Raw genomic sequence first — 18,360 nt, 5'->3', positions numbered from 1 at the left:
AACGAGAAAAATACTTAAATAAGATGAAGGGTGCGCCTTAGAAAACACGTAAGAAGCTAGAGATCATAATTTACATTTAATTTCACTCTCTGATAGTTTCTTTCTTACAAGTTACACGACAGCACTCTTACTCACGCACACACGCACACACACTCACACACGGACAGACACAGGCACACATTTCGCATAAGCTCAGTAAACATCCCCAGATGGGACGCTGCAGGGCAGGGCGGCTGGACGGAACGCGAATAGGGTGCCAGAGACGCAGCCAAACCCCGAGGACGGACGTTTGGCTGCGTTCCTCGCACCACTGCCGCGCTTGCTGCACTTGGAGCACGCCGACAGGCACGCCGACAGGCACGCCTACAGGATCCACGGCCTGAGCAGCTTGCCGCCGTCGCGGGCGTACTCCTCCCTGGAGAGGCACATCTCCTGCACGCCGCTCGAGTTGGCCAGGACGCAGGCGCCCAGGTACGCGGCGTGGTAGCGGTACGGCGACGCGTGTACCTGTAAGCACCAAACAATAAGGTTGGCAGGAAAACAAAAACGCAGGGTACCGGCGGGTATTCGAACCCGGGACTTGGGGACCCTACCTTGGGCTGCGCCGCGGGGGGCAGCAGGGCGGCTAGCTCCTCCCGGAGTCGCTCCGCGAAGCCCGGCAGCATGGTGAGCCCCCCGGCCAGGAACACGCTCCTGGCCATGGTCTTGCGGGCGTCCATGCTGCACTCCTGGATGGCCTTGTACACCATGCGGTGCACGCCGGGGTGGTCCAGCCCCCAGGCCTGCGGGTGGAACAGCCCCTCTGGCGCCTGGAAGCGGCCGGCGTCCAGCGTCAGCGTCCTGGAGCACGCCGGGGAGAGCAGGTTAAGGCACACATACACCCAGAAATAGGCCACACTCCGAGTCCTGAATTACGCACTCCATGGTGGGCTCCTTGTCGCCGGAGAAGAACTCGCTGACGCTGACCGAGGCGGCCAGCTCGGTGGGGTCGCGCTGGGCGCGCTTGAGGTCGGCGCGGTAGCTGGCCGAGACGTAGCACAGCTTCTCCAGCGCGTACCGCGGCAGCAGGGCCTCGGCCACCGTGCTCAGCGACACCGGCGGCGCGCGCTGCAGCAGGAAGCGGCGGACGTGGCCCGACATCTCTTCGCCGCCGTAGGGCACGCGGGACACGCCGCCCTCCACGATGTAGCCTGTCGGCCAGGTCAGCGGACGGCCACGTTAGTCCAAGTCAGCGGCAGAAATCGAAGCACACACACACACACATGCACACTTACCGTCCATGATGGGCACCACGTCGGTGCGCTCGCCGACGTCCACCACCACGCCGCTGGCCGCGTTGTAGGCGTAGAGCGCGAGGACGGTCTGGTGGGACAGCAGCACGGAGCGCACGCCGAAGCGGTCGAACAGGTCGGCCACGAGGCGGGACTGGGTGGCGGCGTCCAGGGTCCTGGGGACGCTCAGCACCACGCCGTAGTCGCGGGGGTCCACGGACAGGGACTGGAAGACGACGCGCAGGATGCCGGACACCGCGGCCAGGTCCATCGTGTGCTGAGGGCAGAAAAAGCAGACGCCCCCGCGGGGTTTTGAACCGGAGACCGAGCGAAGGCGAGTCCATTGCTGTGCAAGTGGGTCATCTCTGACGGCGCAGAGGGAAAGAAGCAGGCTGATGGCGCGGTGGCGTGCCCGGCCCGGTGCCCGGCGTGGGTGCCTCGCGGCAAAGGAGCGCGGCCTTTGGGGGCAGTGCCAGGTGCTGCGTGCGGCGTGCATGTGTCGCGAGCCTCTCCCTCTCGCGGCGTCCCACGGCACGGCCGCCTTGCCGCGCTCGCTTTGCCGTGGGACTGTTCCGTGCGAACGCCTGGCTCCCACGAACGCGGTACGCGGTACGCAGGATTCAGGAAGTGAGTACCTTGTTGATGCGCTCGGTGGGGCGGATGGGGTAGCCCAGGTTGCTGTGCGCCCGGACGCCCGGCTGCAGCGCCGCGTTGCCGTACACCTTGTCGCCGGCGGAGGCCACCCCCAGGCTGGCCGCCAGGCCGCGCCGGCTGGCACTGATCGCGGGGAAGAACACCTGGGGCAGGGACGCTGCAACGAGACGCAAACGGGGGTTCAAACACCAGCAGTTCATGCCCTCTTCGACGCCGGGAACTTTGAGGAGACACTGACGTTGCGTGCAGAGGATGCCCGCGCGGACGGAGCGGCTGCCCAGGTCCACGACGATGCTGTCGCGCAGCAGGGCGGGCGCCCGCGGCATCGGCCAGGGCTGCACGTAGGTGGAGGAGAAGTCCTCCACGGTGTGCGTCTGGAGCGCGCGCACCCAGCGGTCCGTCTCCTGGGGCGTGTTGGCGCGCACCACCAAGTAGTGGCCCATCTGCAGGCAGAGCGAGAGAGACAGTAGGAACGCTGTCCAGGACAAACAACTAAACAGCTGCGAACAAAACCAAGGACTTACCCTGTCGTCGATTCCTATGACGGGCACTGTGGCCGGGTTCTGCAAGCAAGACACACGACAAATAAAAATACGTACAATTGCGCACCGAGCTGGTGAGCGCCGCACCACTGACTCACCCTGTCCTGCGCGGTGATGACCATGGACTCGAAGGGCTCCACCAGGCCGCCCATCAGCTGGGTTACGTCCATGGGCTTCTCGCTGTGCTTGCCCTGCCGACGGAAACTCAGAGTCAGGCCTGTCCCTCCGTCAACCCGCCGGCCAGCTCGGCGTCAAGTCGCGCACTCACCGCGTAGCAGTACAGGAAGCCGTCCTTGGCGCGGAAGTAGCACCGCTTCCACGCGTTCCAGAACGTCGCCTTGGTGCGGCCGCTGGGCAGCCGCTCCAGGAAGCCCTCCACGTTGACCCTGTCCACGGGCCGCGGCTTGTCGCGCAGGGGCTCGGGCACGGAGTACAGCGCGGCCACCAGCGCCGACTGCAACCAGGATCACGTCAGCGACGAAGCGGACGGCGGACTCGGGGAACTTGGAGGGTGGGGAACTTACCGGGTCCCACTGACTGGTGGTCCGTCGCGACTCCTGGGGTCTGTCGTCATCGGGGAGCTGGTCCACGATGGAAGGGATGTCCTGCATGCTGCTGGTGGTCGACGAGTCCCGAAGGTCGTCCCTGGACGACGCCCGGAGGTCCGCGACGGAGCCGCCGTTGCTGGAGGCAGGCGTGCCCATGGGCGTGCCGACGGCGTCCTTGTCCACGCTGCCGCCGCGACCGCTGCGGAGGCCGCCGGCGCTGGCCGCCTTCCTCAGGACGGGGTGGTGCACGCCGCCGTTGACGTTGGCGCGGATCTCGTCGGCGAGCGTGACGGGCACCGCGTTGATGATGTTGTTGACCTCCTCCATGGTGGCGCTGGACCGCCGCGACGACCGCTTGCCGCTGCCATCGGCCGACGCCGCCCCCGCGATGATGCTGTCCAGGAAGCTGCGCCTGCTTGCGTTGCTGCCGCTGGCTACCTTGTTGTTGACGTTGTTGTTGTTGTTGCTGTTGCTCTTGGTGGCGGCTGGCGTGGGGTTGTTGTTGACGGGGCTGGCGGTGTAGTTGTTGTAGCTGGAGGCGTTTGTGCTGTAGGCCTTACTGCTAGCTTTGTTGTCGCTGCTGCTGGAGCTGTAGGCCTTTTTGTTGTTGTTGTTGTTGTTGATACCGTTGTAGTTGGCAGCGGTGCTGGCGGCGTGCGCCTTGTTGCCGGCGCCTGTGTTGTTGCTGTTGACGGGCTGTGACACGGTCTTGCGCAGGGCGTTCTTCACGGCGGTGGTGCTTCCGAAGCCGTACGACGAGCTCTGGCTGGCGGTCGACGTGGGCCTCGCGGTCCGTGCTGCCCCTCCCACCGGCCCTGCGGGTGCCACCCCCTCGCCGGCCGGCCGGCGCTGCGCCTCGAAGTGCCCCAGTAGGTCGCGGACGGACTTGTGCTGGTGCTTGGGCTGCTGGTAGTGCTCCTCGTCCTGCTGCATGTGCTGCCGCACCTGCTGCTGCACCCGCGCCAGTCGCTCCGGCGTGGCCTGCCGACAAGACAGAGAGACGCTCTTAAGGCTTTGCTTACACACCGACGAGAAGGACGCACATTCATACCATTGCCGTCACAAAGGAGCCCGCTGTGTTTGCTTCCCGGCTGGCTACGGCGCGAGCTAACTAACCTCAGCCAACGCCGCGCGGCCGAGCCGCAGAGCGCGGCCCCCAGTCTGGCCCCTGGCCGCCGGATTAACCTACGCCGACCTTATCTTCTGCTTATCACTCCGCGCATCCGCCCTAGGCGGGCCTAGGCGGGCCTAGGCATCCCCACTGACTGTACCTCGATCTCCTCCATGACGCCCTGGACGCCTGCCTGCCTGCTCCACCCTGCGCGCTGCGCGGTCGCCAGCCACCTGTCCCGGCAGGGCGGCAGGGCGGCAGTGCGACGCCGAAAAGGCGGCGACGGCGCCGTACGCGCCAAACTGCTTACCTCAGCACACCCACGCCCCTCAGCGCGCCGACCTCGGCGCCGACTCGCTGACTCCGGCAGAAATTGTCGCACCGGGCCGCCAAAGTGGCGGGCGACGCTGAACCGGCGTCGCGTCGTCGCCGTCGTCGCGGTGGACAACGCCCGTCCGCGGCTCAATCAATGGCGCCTGGGCCTCTGTCATGGTGGCCGTGGAGGGGGTGGGGTGGGGGCACTATCAGCTCCCGCGGCGCGTCACGGACAGTAACACCTGCTCACCTGCAGCGCTATTTGCCCAGCAGGGGGTATTCCCGCCGGTACCGTCGGTACGGTCGGTCACACGGCCCAGGGCGTTGCCAGTGACACATGCCCGCGCGGGCTGATGATTCCGGACAGTGCTTTTGTCGCCCTGTCTCTCTCGCTCTCAGCCTGCGCGTAGTGGTGCGAGAGAGACGGAGCGACGAGGCACTGCGCGGGATCAGCGTGCATGGCCCCATGTGTGTCACAGGCCTCTGATAAATACCAGGCCCCTCTCTGTCTCTCACCGCGTCCCTCTCCCCGTCTCCCTTGCACTCGTGACGGCGCCGCGCCGCGTCCCACTCGCGCCTTTCTCCCCGACAGACGGCACTGGCGCTGATAGCGGCCGAACGGGTCTCCGAAAAAAACCTAGCCCGGCAAAAAGGAGGAAACTTGTCGATTTGAACCCACCTGCTGGAGATCGGGGCTGTACGACGTCCTGGTGGCGGCGGCCGGCGGCCGGGCCGCAGTCCACTCGGTGCCGACGTCATTGAGGCCCGAGTCCCTGGAGCCCTTGCCGTAGTCCCGGGCGTCCCTGGCGTCCGTCTTGGCCGTGACGGCCACCACGGACGGCGACGTCGTGACCGCGCCGGCGACGCCGCCTGCGACACCAAGACAGCACGGCGGCGACATTAGCACCACGACGACAGCGACTCCACATGCGGACGGCGCAAAGCACAGGCGGTGGGACTGCTTCCGGGGCACACGCCCAGGCACGCCTGCAAAGCCTGCAAAGCACACCTAGCTGGCGTCACTTTTTGATGCGCTAGGAAACGGATGGCGCTATGGGCTACACTGTCACAACGCCCCATCGGCAAACACAAGCTGTCTTGACGTCTCGCCCAATCTGTAAACGTGAGGAAAACACACTAATCTCTGACAAGCCGGCAGAGGAAGGTGGGGCGGGGCCGGTCTAGGCGGGGCGGGGCGGGGCGGGGCCGAGGCCCAATCAAAACACGGCATCGGTTGGCCTGAAAGCGTCTAGAGGGTCTGGAGGTTCTGGAGGCAGGCGATTCGGAATCTGACAGGACAGCGGTGGACTACGGACTTCACTACAAGGCACGCGGTACCGTTCACGGCGCGAGGAGCGCGAGGCGAGGCGGCGGAACTAACCGAAAAAGCGGCAGAGGGACGCCGGCCGGATCGGGATTGGGGGAGAATTAGCATTTTTCAGAGACGGAGACAGGAGGAATCCAGAAAAGGACACGAGAAGAGAGTCGTACTCACAGGCCGCCTGCTGCGACAGACTCAGGGCGTAGATGGCGTGCAGCATCCTGGCGGTTATCTCTGGCGTTTAGGTGAGCTGCACCCACACGCCCACACGCACGGCGCACGCGCGAGGCGCAGGAAGGATGCAGGCGAGAGAAAAAGTGGCAGATTGAGAAAACGGCGTCATGCAGTGACTGCGCTCGCTGCCCTGGCGCGCCGGGCGCGGACGGGGCTGGGTAGGCAACCGGCAGGGTGGCGCGCACGGCTGCGCCACGGGCCTGCCTACCCCCACGGCGCTCGCCCGGCCGAAAACCAGATAAGCAACTCACCCTGGCGGCCCCGGCGGCGCGGTGCCTGCACTGCCTGCACCCGGCCGACGGCTGCACGGACTGTACCTGCACTGGCTGCCGGGCCGGCTAACCTCGCCGACAGCGGCCCAAGAGCCTGCCGGGGGGCACGGCCACGGCGGCCACGGCTGCGCGAGCACTCATGCCGCCGGAAGTAGCAGCTCGGGCAGAAATAATAGAAATTACGGCCGCAACGGGAGCGGAGAGGCGTCAGGGAGGCGTCGGGCCGCCAGCAGGCAGGACACTAATTGGGATGCACTGAGGCACTGAGCTCCGCGACGGCGGCGCGACGGCGACGCGGCGAGTGATGCTGGGTCACGCCGACGGTCCTCGCCGAGGACCGAGGATGCGCGCGCACCTCGGCAGGCGTCACGTGCGCGTCGAGGCGGCCCAGCGGCGCCGCGGTGCAGCCAGCACACCGCGATAAGGTAAGGCAACGCCAGGTAAGGCCGGGGAAGGGAAGGATGTCACAGAAATAGGCGCGCGGGTTTCTTGACCCAACTCGGTCTTTCTCTCCTTTCTTTGCATTATTGTTGCGAGACGGCGAGGGCGTTGCGGCATCGCGGGGCCCTCGGCGGGGTCCGTTGCCCGTTCGGTGGGAAGCCGCAGGAAGGATGTTTTAGGGAACGGGGGCCGTGCGTGTTGGACGAGGACCTCCCTGCGGTGTCCCTGCGACGTCACGCGCCGGCCGGACTGTCCCCGTCGTGCGACCGGCGTCACCGCAAGCCGCAACCCGACGTCGACGTCGAATATTATGCGACGTGTGGGTTGCTTTGTGTGTCTGCGTCGTGTCACTTACCTCTGATCCTGGCGAGCAGGCCGCTCAGTCCGCTAGCGGGCCGCTGGCTGAGGCCGGTTGTGGTCGTGATGGAGCGCGCCAGGGAGCTGGCCGCCGACGTGCACGAGGAGCCCCTGCCGGAGGACCCCGACGAGGACCGCGCCGACGAGGACTCGGTCTCCTCCAGGATGACGCCGAGGCCTGCCAGGGCAATGGGGAATGTTCGATGAGACCGGACTGTGCGGGGTGGAGACCCAAGTGTCAGGGGCCGGCGTTTAAGTCCCGGTCTCTCAAGTCGATGAAATGCATTGGACAGGAGTAATGCTCTCGGCCCAAAGAAAGCGGGGCTCTCCGAACGCGCCCACCGCGGCCCGCCGCCCTCGCCGTCGTTCAGCCCAGCGTTCCGTTCCGCATACCTCGGCGAACTTTATCACCTGCCGCCCCTGCACGGGCCCCACCCCGTGGGCCACCCAGCGAGCCCAGGGAAAACAAAAGGCGGTTCCCGCTGGCGGCGTGGACCGTGGCCCCCACGCGGGCCGCTCAAATCGGGTCCGCGACACGGCGACTGGAAGGTGTAAGCAGCGCGGAGTCCTAGCTGTCCTGGCGGGGGCGGAGGCAGGAAGGCTGTCCGCTGGGGCACGCGGCACGCGGCACGCGGCACGCACATAACACCCTCATTCATGAGTGGGAAACGAGGGAAGAAGGGCGGTCGCTGTCATTGTTGTTGGTCCAGGCTGCGGCGAAGGAGAAGGGGGAAGGGGAACGAGGAAGTGGAAAAGGGGGAGGGGGAGTCCCAGGTTTCAGGAACACAGTACCACCGGCTAACGGTCTGGCCGAGCGCGGAGCGGCAAGGAGCGGCGCGCTGCTCCCGGCATGCCGCGGCATGGCGGCACGCGCCCTGGCGGCCACCAGGCGAAGCTCGCTGTGCCCCACGACGCGTAGCGCGGAGCGTGGAGTGGACTTTGGCGGCCGCCCGGCGAAAGGCGAGCCCACCAGGCGCGCGCCGTCGGCGTCAGAGTGCCGCGGTGGACGCCCTCCGCCAGGGTGCACTGGTTCAACACCCTCTCGGTGTTGCCGCAGTCACGCGACCCATTTCCCGCCCCGTGACGTCGCCGCCGTCACCGGTCCCTGGCAGTGTACCATCCGCGCCGTATCATCCGGCGCGTTTGGAGGCCGCCGTCGGTGTCCGACTGGGCGAATGCCGAATGGGAATGCCGGCCGAGGCAGGCCGAGGCAGGCCGAGTGGGACTGGTTCCGGTCGCTGCGGGTCCGCTGACGCTGACGGCCGCGGGCGCGCCGCCGAGAAGGGCGTAACTCCGCGCCGGGGTGCGGCAGTTGGGGCGTTCTGGCGGTCCGGCGAGGCCTTCCCGCAGACCGAATTGAGCCACTAAGGCGCCGTGCCAGGACGCCCGGCAGACCGATGCCGAGAGTCATTCTGCCTCTCTCGCACTCATGGGGCGCCCCCGACAGGTGCGAGAGAGGCAGAAAGCGACTCTCGGAATCGGTCTGCGGGACGGGGACAGGGTCGCGGCCGTGCCGGACCGAGGGCCATCGGGCGTCATTGGGCCTTGAGGCTCGCCTTGAGGCGGGGCCGTGACTCCGTGACCCGTCGGGGGCGCTACCGGCTGCCAGGCGCTACTGACCCACAAACGGAAAAATGACGGCGCGACGCCCAAAAGCCACACCGCCGGCAGCCAGGGCAGCCGGCCGGGTGCATAATACCGAAGAAGTAGGGCGGGGCGCGCGCTTTTAGCTTTTGGAGTGAGTGGAGTGGAGAAAGCCACTCAGGAGTGAGGAAGCATTCTGACCGGAGCACTACTACACACTCCAGTACCTACAGCCTGCAAGCTGCCGGGCTGCCTGGCTGCCAGTCGTCTCACGGTGATGCTTTCCTACAGTGTTGCGCCCGCCCGGCCCGGCCGAACCGCAGCACCGTGGATGCCTTTACGATGCCGGCCCGGCCGCCCACGCGATGAGCAATCGCCGTGTCAGTGCGGTCCACCGGGTCCACCACACTGCCGACGCAGCCATCCTTCATGCAGACTCTGATTTCCGGGTCCGACCGTCACTTTGTTTATCCCGGCGAAGGGGGGAAGGTGGGGGGAGCGACGCGGTTCGCGGCTGGACGGGCAACCTATTCCGCTAACTGCAACGGTCGTCGACCGGCCGACCGACCGACCGAGCGAGTGGCCTGCGGGAGGCGGACATCACCACCACACCTCACCACCGCCTGAGGGGCAGCCGTGGGGCAGCCAGCGAGCCTCGCCTCACACCCGCCCCGCCCCGCCCCGTGGTGTGGCCGGCACAAGACTTCATTGTTCCGCCGGTTGTCCCACTGCCTTCGCCCCAACGCCCATTATTCCGACCTCACCGGCGAGCCGGCGAGTGAGAGTGCACGAAGTGGGCCTTCCCCGCCTCCCCGCGGCGCGGGGCAGGGGCAGGGCGTGGCCCGGGCGTGGCCGTCCGGGGCGTGGGTGGCTGCGCGCGTCCACTTCGCACGGCGTCTCACGGCGCCTGATGACCTGATGGGCCGGCACCTCCGGCACCAGCCTCCATTCATTTGTTGCACGCGGTGCGTACTACTCGAATTAGCGTTAGCGTAATTACCGGAGGGAAAAGAAAAAAGCGCGCAGACTTCTCGAAGACGGTCAGTGCGTATCTCTCGTTGTCGATCTCATTATGGTGTATCCATCTGCAGCGATGATTTAATTTTTTTCGCGCCCGCAAACGCAGCAGCAGCAGCAACAGCCACAACAACAGCAACGGACGATACGGAAACAACGAAGCCAACAACACGGCGCTGGAGGGAAACTTCAACTTTTCATACAAAACGGCTCGCGCGATGCCGGCATGGGCGGTGGAGCATGGAGCCGGGGGATCGTTTCGTCGCTCTGTCTCGCTCGCACCCCCGCGGAACGCCCCAACGCCCCACGAGTGCGACAGAGACGGAGAGCGTCGAAGAGGGAACGCAACAAGTGCAGCGCCGCGGCCGCGCCGGTCGCGACTCACTGACCACACGCAACCGGGATAACCACCCCTCCACCCCACCCGCGCAAAAAAAAAATTAATAAACGACAAGTTTGGTCAGATTCTGGATGCCCGGTGTGAGTTGAAAAGTAATCGGTGTGAATTGAAGGACTTTGGATGCTCTTTGGATGGCTTGGGTTGCCTTTAGGACGGACTGTGCGTGCAAGCTCCTAGAGCGCGTTGAACTGGGAATTCCCTCCCTCCCACCCCCGCCGAGTAGAGGCCTGCGGCGGGCGGGTATCCAATACCCGTGAAGCCTATAACTTTGAAGTAAATGGACCGAAACGCACAGAAGTTTGAGAGGCGCTGATCCAATCATAAAACTATGTTCATGCGAAATCTGGAATGTTTTTGACAGCAACCAACGAAGTTATAGGCTTCACGGGTATTGAATACCCGCCCGCCGCAGGCCTCTACCGCCGAGCAGGTCGCCGTCGTGCCCGTGCTGCGGGGGCTGCGGGGGCTCCTCCCTGCACCGCCCGCGGCCCTTCGGCCTGGCCTGGCCTGGTCCGCGGACTCTGGAGGCATCGGGTGACCTTTCGTCCTGCAAACCGGCAAGCGCGAGGGCAACCGGCGCGGGAGAAAGGCGAGACTGGGACTGCAGCGCGGCGGCGGCGGAGGAGGCGGCGTTCGAGAGGGTCCTCCCTCTCACCGCTTTCAGAGTGCAGCGGGCGGGGCGCGGCGGCGGCGAAATATCAAAGTGGAAGCCAACAACGCCTGCCCGGCCGCGGGCCGCGGGCCGCGCGAGGACTGCGGTAGCGTCCGAGACCACGGCGCTGCGCTGTGCGCGGAATCCTTGGATTTCCCCGCTCGGCCGCGTCACGGTTGGCCGCCCTGCCTCGCGTTCGCGTCCACGTCCGCGCGCGCCCGGCCATCGCAGTGACACCGAGCGACGCGACACCCAGGCCGGCCAACCAACCGGACGAGGCGCACTCACTCACTCACTCGCACTCTGCGCATACACGGCACGGAACAGCGTACCTGTCGCGTCCACAAGGCCGGCGAATGTTGTTTTCGTTTTTCTTTTCCTTTTTTTCCCGCCGTCGTCTCTGTTTACCAGCCTGATTGCACGGCGCTCTGCCCGGCCGTGCCTGCCTCGCGAGTGCGGCGCTCGAGCCCCGCCTAATTACGGTGCCGTCCCTCCGTCCGTCTCTCTCGCACTCGCGCGCCGGCTCGGAGGAGTGAGAGAGACAGAGCGACGGCTCGCCGCGCGCTGCGCGGAATCGCTCTGCCTCGTGCAAATAGGCAGATCTGGCGACCGGCGGGGCGCTTGCCTCTTTGACTCACACCGTTAGCCACCGCCTAACCTAACCTAACCTAACCCTTTTTCGGCAACTATCTTTGGAATGAGCCCGCATACTACCCCGTATAAGGAAACCAAACGAGTATTAACCGAGAAATTTGAAAGGGAAAAGAAAAAATTTGAACTCTACACCCCCTCCCCAGTCTTAATGGGGAGGCCTCCTGCTTTACTTCGGTGTTCGGGATGGGAACCGGTGCTATCAGGTACCTGGGGTTAATCCCGTCAGCGACCCTAAGCGTTCGCCGGGGGACCCAGTAGGACCCCAAAGCTCAGGCAGCTGGGTGAGAGCACCCAGTACGAAGCTCTTAGAGGGGCGGGACGTAGAGTGAGACGACAGAGAGACAGAGAGAGACTCAGACAGAGAAGAGGTTTGGTGGGAGCTTCTTGTTTTCGTAGGGTTGGTTGTGTACCCCATGGTACCCCCACTGTCCGGCGCTCCCGTACCGAACATACAGCGTTTTAGGCCAGCTTCAAAGGACTTATCATCGCCTCCCCGACAAGTCAAGGAGGCACCACCCGCAACCACACACCGGGTGGTCTGGATTGATGGATCAAATACTCCATCGCTCCAGTGCCGAGGCCAACCCGCCGAAGCGGATTGCTTTTTAGACACCCACAGCGGAGTGGCCAGGTGAATGTGACTCTGACCACTACGCTATCACGCTTGTACGTCTGGCAGCGTGTTGGACGACGGGTTTGAGTTGCACTGGGAGGAAGGCGGTCGAAAAATGTAATGAAATGATGGGATTTGATCCCCGGACCCCGCCATCGGGATCACACGACTTTACGTTCTCGGCCACCACGGCCCATGATGAGGGGACCGGCGTGAGGTGGGTTCTTGACGCAACAGGACTCGACCGACCCGGTCAAAATTTCGCAAGAAGTTGGGGGAGTCGAACCGCCGACCCCAGTACTGAGGACCGACGCCTCTACTCCCTGGACCACCACGTCCCATGCTCGGAGTGGGCTCACGTTTACGGGTTTGAACCGCACTGGGTGAGGCAGTAAAATTAAATGGAAATATTTTAGGAGTCGAACCTCCGGCATGTGGGCCTGTTGCACACGGCTCCGCTCTCATGGCCTCGAACCACCACCCTTAGGATAGCAAGTCGAAAAAACTTTTGTGACGCTGGTATTCGAACGCCGGCTTGCGGTAACTCGATCCCACGTCTCTAACCTCTCGGCTATCACAGCAGTTGTGTAACACGATGGATCATCTGCTTTGATTAACGTTCGTTGAATGAGATTTTTTTCGCCAAGATCATTTCTTCCTCCTAAATTAAGCTAAGCTAACCCAGCCCGGCCCTCCGTTTGCTGCCGTGGCCCCTCGCGCCTCGCGCACGCACTCCATCGGCGTGTCGGCCCCGCGGTGCTGGCGGTGCTAGCGTAGCTGGAGGTGCTGGCGGTGGCCCCGGGCCCGGCGGGTGCCTCTACCTCGCGTGCGCGCACGCCAGCTCGACGCCGGCCGTCAGCTACCGGACCCACCGCGCGCTGCCGCTCGCGCGCCACGTCAAGGCGGGCGCAATGCTGGACGCGTAACTTCCTGTGCTAACAGGCCGCCGCCTCCGTCCGCACCGTCTGCACGCGGACCGGGCCGCGACGGTGAACGGAGACGGAGACGGCCAGTTACGAGGGAATTCCTGATTTGAGGGGCAGAGGCGGCCAGAACGACGAGCGGACGCCGGTCGGCGTGCTGCTCGGCCGGCTTTAGAGCCTTTAGAGCCTCCAGAGCGAGCAGCGGACGGACACTGGACCCATTTCGCGTTTAAATGCCGCCGCAGCGGGCTTTGCAGTGCGATTCCGGTCGATTCGCTTGCGTCGCTCTGTCTCTCTCGCGCTCACGGGCTGTTCCGTACGGGTGCGAGAGAGACAGCGACGAAACGCTGAGCGGAATCGGTCCGCGGTGGGCAGTGCCTTGTGGAGAAACGGGCCGCAGGACACGGAGTGGGACTCTGCAGGACCTTCGCGCCAGGATGTGCAGCAGGTTGGTTCGATCCAGCGTTTCGTCGTTGCGTCTCTCTCGCGCCCCTACGGATCGCTCGCGAGTGCGAGAGAGACAGAGCGACGAGAGCAACGTCCGGAAGCAGCCTACTGTAAAGTGTGCAGGCAGGACTCGGCGGGGAAACGGCGGCCGAACACACAGGGCGACCCCGCCTGCCCCTCGGTCGATTTCTGTTCTGATTTCACTTGCGCAACTTCCCGCCGCCGCTCCTGAGCCAGCCCCAGCCTCGGCGGCGCGGCTTTTGTCGATCCCGCGCGGAACCGCGAGCAGCTCGGCCGGACAATGTGCAGTTCGGCTGCGCCTTGGCCGCGCGGTCGGCGGTTGCGTCGGGCGGTGCGGTGCGCGATCGGGCGCCTCCACCGCCAGCCTCGCCCAGCCTCACCACCAACGACCACAACGACCACATTCTTTTCTTCGCGGGCACCCGCGCGTCGGGGGCACCCGCGAGCCGCGACCACCCCAGCAGCCCGACTGTCTCTCTCGCACCCCTGCTCGTCAGGCCCGCAGAGAGAGACGGCGAGCGGCGGAGCGCGTTGTTCGGAATGAGTGTGGCGTTGCGGGGTGTTGCCGCTGTCGGGCCCTTTCACTTACACCCTTCCGATCTCGTCCTCGACCTCTCGGCTTGGTCGGCCTCGGCCAATGTCATTGGCTTAGAAGGCCTCCGCGGGGCCGCCGGGGCGTCAAGCGGACTCCAGTCGGCCCTACCTCACGCATGATAATGAACACTCATCTGCATATCAGCGGACCGCGGCACCGCGGCGTGGCCTGCCTTGCCCCGCTATCGACCCACACCAGCAGTCAATCAGCGAGGACAGGCTAACAGCAGAGCGGCAACGGGAATCGTGTGTTCTGGATTCGGGCGTGGCTTCGAGCCCCGGCCGCGGCGTCGCGTTTTCTTTAAAATAAATTTTCATAATCGTTTTGAGGCGCATGCTGCCCACGCTGGCTCCTATCCCCGGTGCAGCGGCCAGCACTGCCAGCACGGCTGGCACTGCACTGCGGTGCAGAGGACGCGTGAGACTTGGCACTGGGAGCGTGTCCGCTCCACTTGGCGTCGTGTTTACAAGGCTTGTCGCACTCGCACTGCGTACTGGGTGTCACACTCGTCGACGGCCTGCCTCCCGTTTTGCAGTGCAGTGCTCTAGGGCTGGCCTGCAGTCTGCGGCAGCCAGTCTCGCCACTGCGGACTGCGGCCTGAGGCCCCAAGGCGCCGCCAGGCAACACGCCACACTCACGTGTGCAGTGTTTACACCGAGAGCCGCACCGCCACCGAGGCCGCGACGCCGCGTAACGGTCCCGGGTTCTAGTACCAGCACATTTATTTTTTGCCTCGGTGGCCACGCTGACGGCCTGACGGCGTACGCACCTCCTGACGACGGAGGGGTGCTGGTGGCCGGCGTGGACGTGGGCAGGTTGGCGTACTCCTGCGGCTGGTGGTGGCTGTCCTTGAGCACGAGGCGCTGGGGCACGTCGTACGTGGGGGCCTCCTCCACGGCGGGCACGTTGGCGTACACCTGGCCGTCGTCGTCCTCGGCCTCGTCCTGGCGGTGCAGCAGCAGGTTGGAGTAGGCCGGCGGCTCGAAGACCACGTTCTCGTACACGCCGCCGCGCTCCTCATCATCGTCCTCGTCGTCTTCGTCATCGTGGACGTTCTCGTAGAGAGGCGCCTCGGTGCACGAGCCGTACTCGTCGGTGGAGTCGTCGTCCTCCTCGTCCTCGTCGTCCTCGTACAGGCCGAGGCGCGCGGCGTGCGCGGGGGGCGGCGGCCCGCGGTACAGCAGCCCACCGCTGCGTCCGGAGAGCCCCGTCAGCCCGCTGCTGGACAACATGGCGACACCGGGACGCAGCGCGGCGCGGGGCGGCGCGGGGCGGCACGCAGGATCACAGCGCGACAGGGACTCGACGCGGCGGGCGCAACGGGCGCGGCGCGGCACACACGGGTACCTCCAGGACCCTCGGCGGCCTGACTGACTGCCTGGCCGCGGCCGCAGAGCGCAGAGCCGAGCCGTCCGGGACTCCAGGACCGCTGCACGCCGCTTCCTTCCTCGCGCCCCTCCGGCCCCTCCTGCCCGCCCCCCTGCGGTACCCTGCGGCCTGCACGTTGCCCTGCCTGCCCCCCTCACCTGGCCGGCTGGAGGCAGTCAAGCGCCAGGACCGCGCCGGCCGGCCAGGCCATGCAGTACTCGGAGGAAAGGAACTCCAACACCGTGCCCCCCCCTCTCTCTCTCTTACTCGCGGTCGGCGTTGCCACAATGCGGGCCGAGTTCGCGGGGAAGGGCAGGGAAGGGTACACTGTTATTCCTGGGTGTTCAATAACTAAGCGCCTTAAGGCGTTTGCCTCAAAAACCTAGACGCCTTGATGCGCTTAGTTACTCAACGCCTAAGGCGTTTAGTTACTCAACGCCTAAGGCGTTGAATTACAAGACACCTTTGCTTGGCCTGTACCCACCACAACAGCAGTGGGAGTACTAATGCAATACAAGCTGCCTCTTTCCATTGCATCAAGGCGTCTAACTACTATACGCCTTCCAAGGCGTTTAACTGCTAGACACCTTGGAGGTGTGCAGAGGCTGAACAGCTTGACTGTCTTTGAATACAGCCATGCCATCCCTTGTTTGAACCAAGGTGTTTAGCAGCTACGCACCTTTGAAGGTGTCTTACCATTAAACGCCTTGCAAGGCGCGCAGCAGTTAAACACCTTGACACAATGGGCCAGGGCAGCCTGCACTGCTAATGTATGCATGGAGATTTGTCCATATTTTTCCATTTGTTTTAATAATCTACACATACCTGTCAAAAATTAGTTTATGATGCTGAGTTGTCAATATCCAATTAAGGATGGAGACGGCTGTTGTCAATACGTGTGACCAAACCGCAGAATGTTTTTGTCAACGAATAGCAGTCATCACTTACTATTGTCCTAAAATTAACTTGAGTCTTATTGTTGGTTGCAAAGTAAATTAACACAAAGGCGGCAATATAAATTTGGCCTTGAAGGAAAGAAGCACAAATATAAGTCCTTTTCTCCATTGTGAAGAATCCACAATGGACCAGGCGCTGGTGAGGTTGGGCTGCCCCAGTAGATTCAGAGGGTCGGCCTAATGAGTGTAAGTTGGGGTACCCGTGGCGCCACCATGCGGCGGTGCTAAGAAGCTCTGTAGCCAACCTACTAAACATTAAGACACACTAAGAATTGAGATGTTTGAAAAAAATTGAGACGTTTTGAGCTGCAGAATTTTTTTTGCCTTTTTTCTGACAATTATTAAGCCATTCTCTAGTCACATTTGAGTTGTTTATTTTGCTAATTTGAGGAAACGTAAGAACAAAATGATTGTGTGTGAAGTTTGGCAGCGGGCCCCGAGCAGACGAAAATAACCCTACTTAACGTACGAATTGTCAAGCAATTATTCGATCGAGGCAACAGTATTTTTTGTAAATGTGGTATTGTCAAGACCGGCGATAACATACTTCGTCATATTTCAAATAAATAACTTAGTGAACAAGCCTGACTTTTGTCACAGCCATGGTCACAAATACCATAAACAACACCCCGATCACGGGACAGCTTCCTAGCCCCTCCGCATGGTGGCGTCGTGTCGTCCCCTGCGAGTGTAGGCACAAAGCAGGCTCGTACCGACCCTCTGAATGGAGACATTTTCAGAGTTTAGAGGCGTGTCAACATATGTGACGCAATGTCACATCCCCTTCGTTCGATTCGATTCATGATTTCACTGCCACGAGGCGCTCAAATTCGTGTGCAACAGTCTAAAAACGAAATAAACCGAGCCAAGAAGCACACACGAACTCGCACGTAAACATTTGCGACGCAACAAACAAAATGCTGCCAACCTATGAAATGAAAAGACAAGAACGAAAAAAAAAAAACAGACGTTCTTTTCATTTCATAGGTTGGCAGCATTTTGTTTGTTGCGTCGCAAATGTTTACGTGCGAGTTCGTGTGTGCTTCTTGGCTCGGTTTATTTCGTTTTTAGACTGTTGCACACGAATTTGAGCGCCTCGTGGCAGTGAAATCATGAATCGAATCGAACGAAGGGGATGTGACATTGCGTCACATATGTTGACACGCCTCTAAACTCTGAAAATGTCTCCATTCAGAGGGTCGGTACGAGCCTGCTTTGTGCCTACACTCGCAGGGGACGACACGACGCCACCATGCGGAGGGGCTAGGAAGCTGTCCCGTGATCGGGGTGTTGTTTATGGTATTTGTGACCATGGCTGTGACAAAAGTCAGGCTTGTTCACTAAGTTATTTATTTGAAATATGACGAAGTATGTTATCGCCGGTCTTGACAATACCACATTTACAAAAAATACTGTTGCCTCGATCGAATAATTGCTTGACAATTCGTACGTTAAGTAGGGTTATTTTCGTCTGCTCGGGGCCCGCTGCCAAACTTCACACACAATCATTTTGTTCTTACGTTTCCTCAAATTAGCAAAATAAACAACTCAAATGTGACTAGAGAATGGCTTAATAATTGTCAGAAAAAAGGCAAAAAAAATTCTGCAGCTCAAAACGTCTCAATTTTTTTCAAACATCTCAATTCTTAGTGTGTCTTAATGTTTAGTAGGTTGGCTACAGAGCTTCTTAGCACCGCCGCATGGTGGCGCCACGGGTACCCCAACTTACACTCATTAGGCCGACCCTCTGAATCTACTGGGGCAGCCCAACCTCACCAGCGCCTGGTCCATTGTGGATTCTTCACAATGGAGAAAAGGACTTATATTTGTGCTTCTTTCCTTCAAGGCCAAATTTATATTGCTGCCTTTGTGTTAATTTACTTTGCAACCAACAATAAGACTCAAGTTAATTTTAGGACAATAGAAAGTGACGACTGCTATTCATTGACAAAAACATTCTGCGGTTTGGTCACACGTATTGACAACACCCGTCTCCATCCTTAATTGGATATTGACAACTCAGCATCATAAACTAATTTTTGACAGGTATGTGTAGATTATTAA

The 18,360-nt window shown here is 62.2% G+C and overlaps 1 protein-coding gene across 1 annotated transcript; it reads right to left on the bottom strand.

Moving 5' to 3' along the window:
* Window positions 1-55: 55 nt before the first annotated feature.
* On the bottom strand, window positions 56-15,204 carry LOC117647398. Its single transcript, XM_034389126.1, has 13 exons — window positions 14,742-15,204; window positions 7,065-7,244; window positions 5,121-5,311; window positions 2,992-3,996; window positions 2,736-2,921; window positions 2,566-2,658; window positions 2,450-2,488; window positions 2,164-2,368; window positions 1,907-2,082; window positions 1,275-1,548; window positions 920-1,190; window positions 594-840; window positions 56-507 (listed from the first exon to the last, which is right to left on the bottom strand). The coding sequence occupies exons 1-13, from the start codon at window positions 15,202-15,204 to the stop codon at window positions 364-366; spliced, it is 3,474 nt and encodes a 1,157-aa protein (XP_034245017.1). The 3' UTR covers window positions 56-363.
* Window positions 15,205-18,360: the final 3,156 nt, after the last annotated feature.

This window comes from Thrips palmi, unplaced genomic scaffold (assembly GCF_012932325.1).
Source record: "Thrips palmi isolate BJ-2018 unplaced genomic scaffold, TpBJ-2018v1 HiC_scaffold_2, whole genome shotgun sequence".
Lineage (NCBI taxonomy): Eukaryota > Metazoa > Arthropoda > Insecta > Thysanoptera > Thripidae > Thrips > Thrips palmi.
Note: the sequence above shows the minus strand (reverse complement) of the source record. Positions and strands in the feature narration are given on the sequence as shown.

What these genes read in the sequence shown, in the direction of transcription:
- LOC117647398 (XM_034389126.1), bottom strand. Translation starts at nt 15,204, where the DNA reads ATGTTGTCCAGCAGCGGGCTGACGGGGCTCTCCGGACGCAGCGGTGGG. An exon ending in CCTGCTCGCCAGGATCAGAG is followed by an intron (nt 5,312 to 7,064) that starts GTAAGTGACACG and finishes TTGGTGTCGCAG; the next exon opens with GCGGCGTCGCCGGCGCGGTC. An exon ending in CGTGGTGCCCATCATGGACG is followed by an intron (nt 1,191 to 1,274) that starts GTAAGTGTGCAT and finishes CCTGGCCGACAG; the next exon opens with GCTACATCGTGGAGGGCGGC.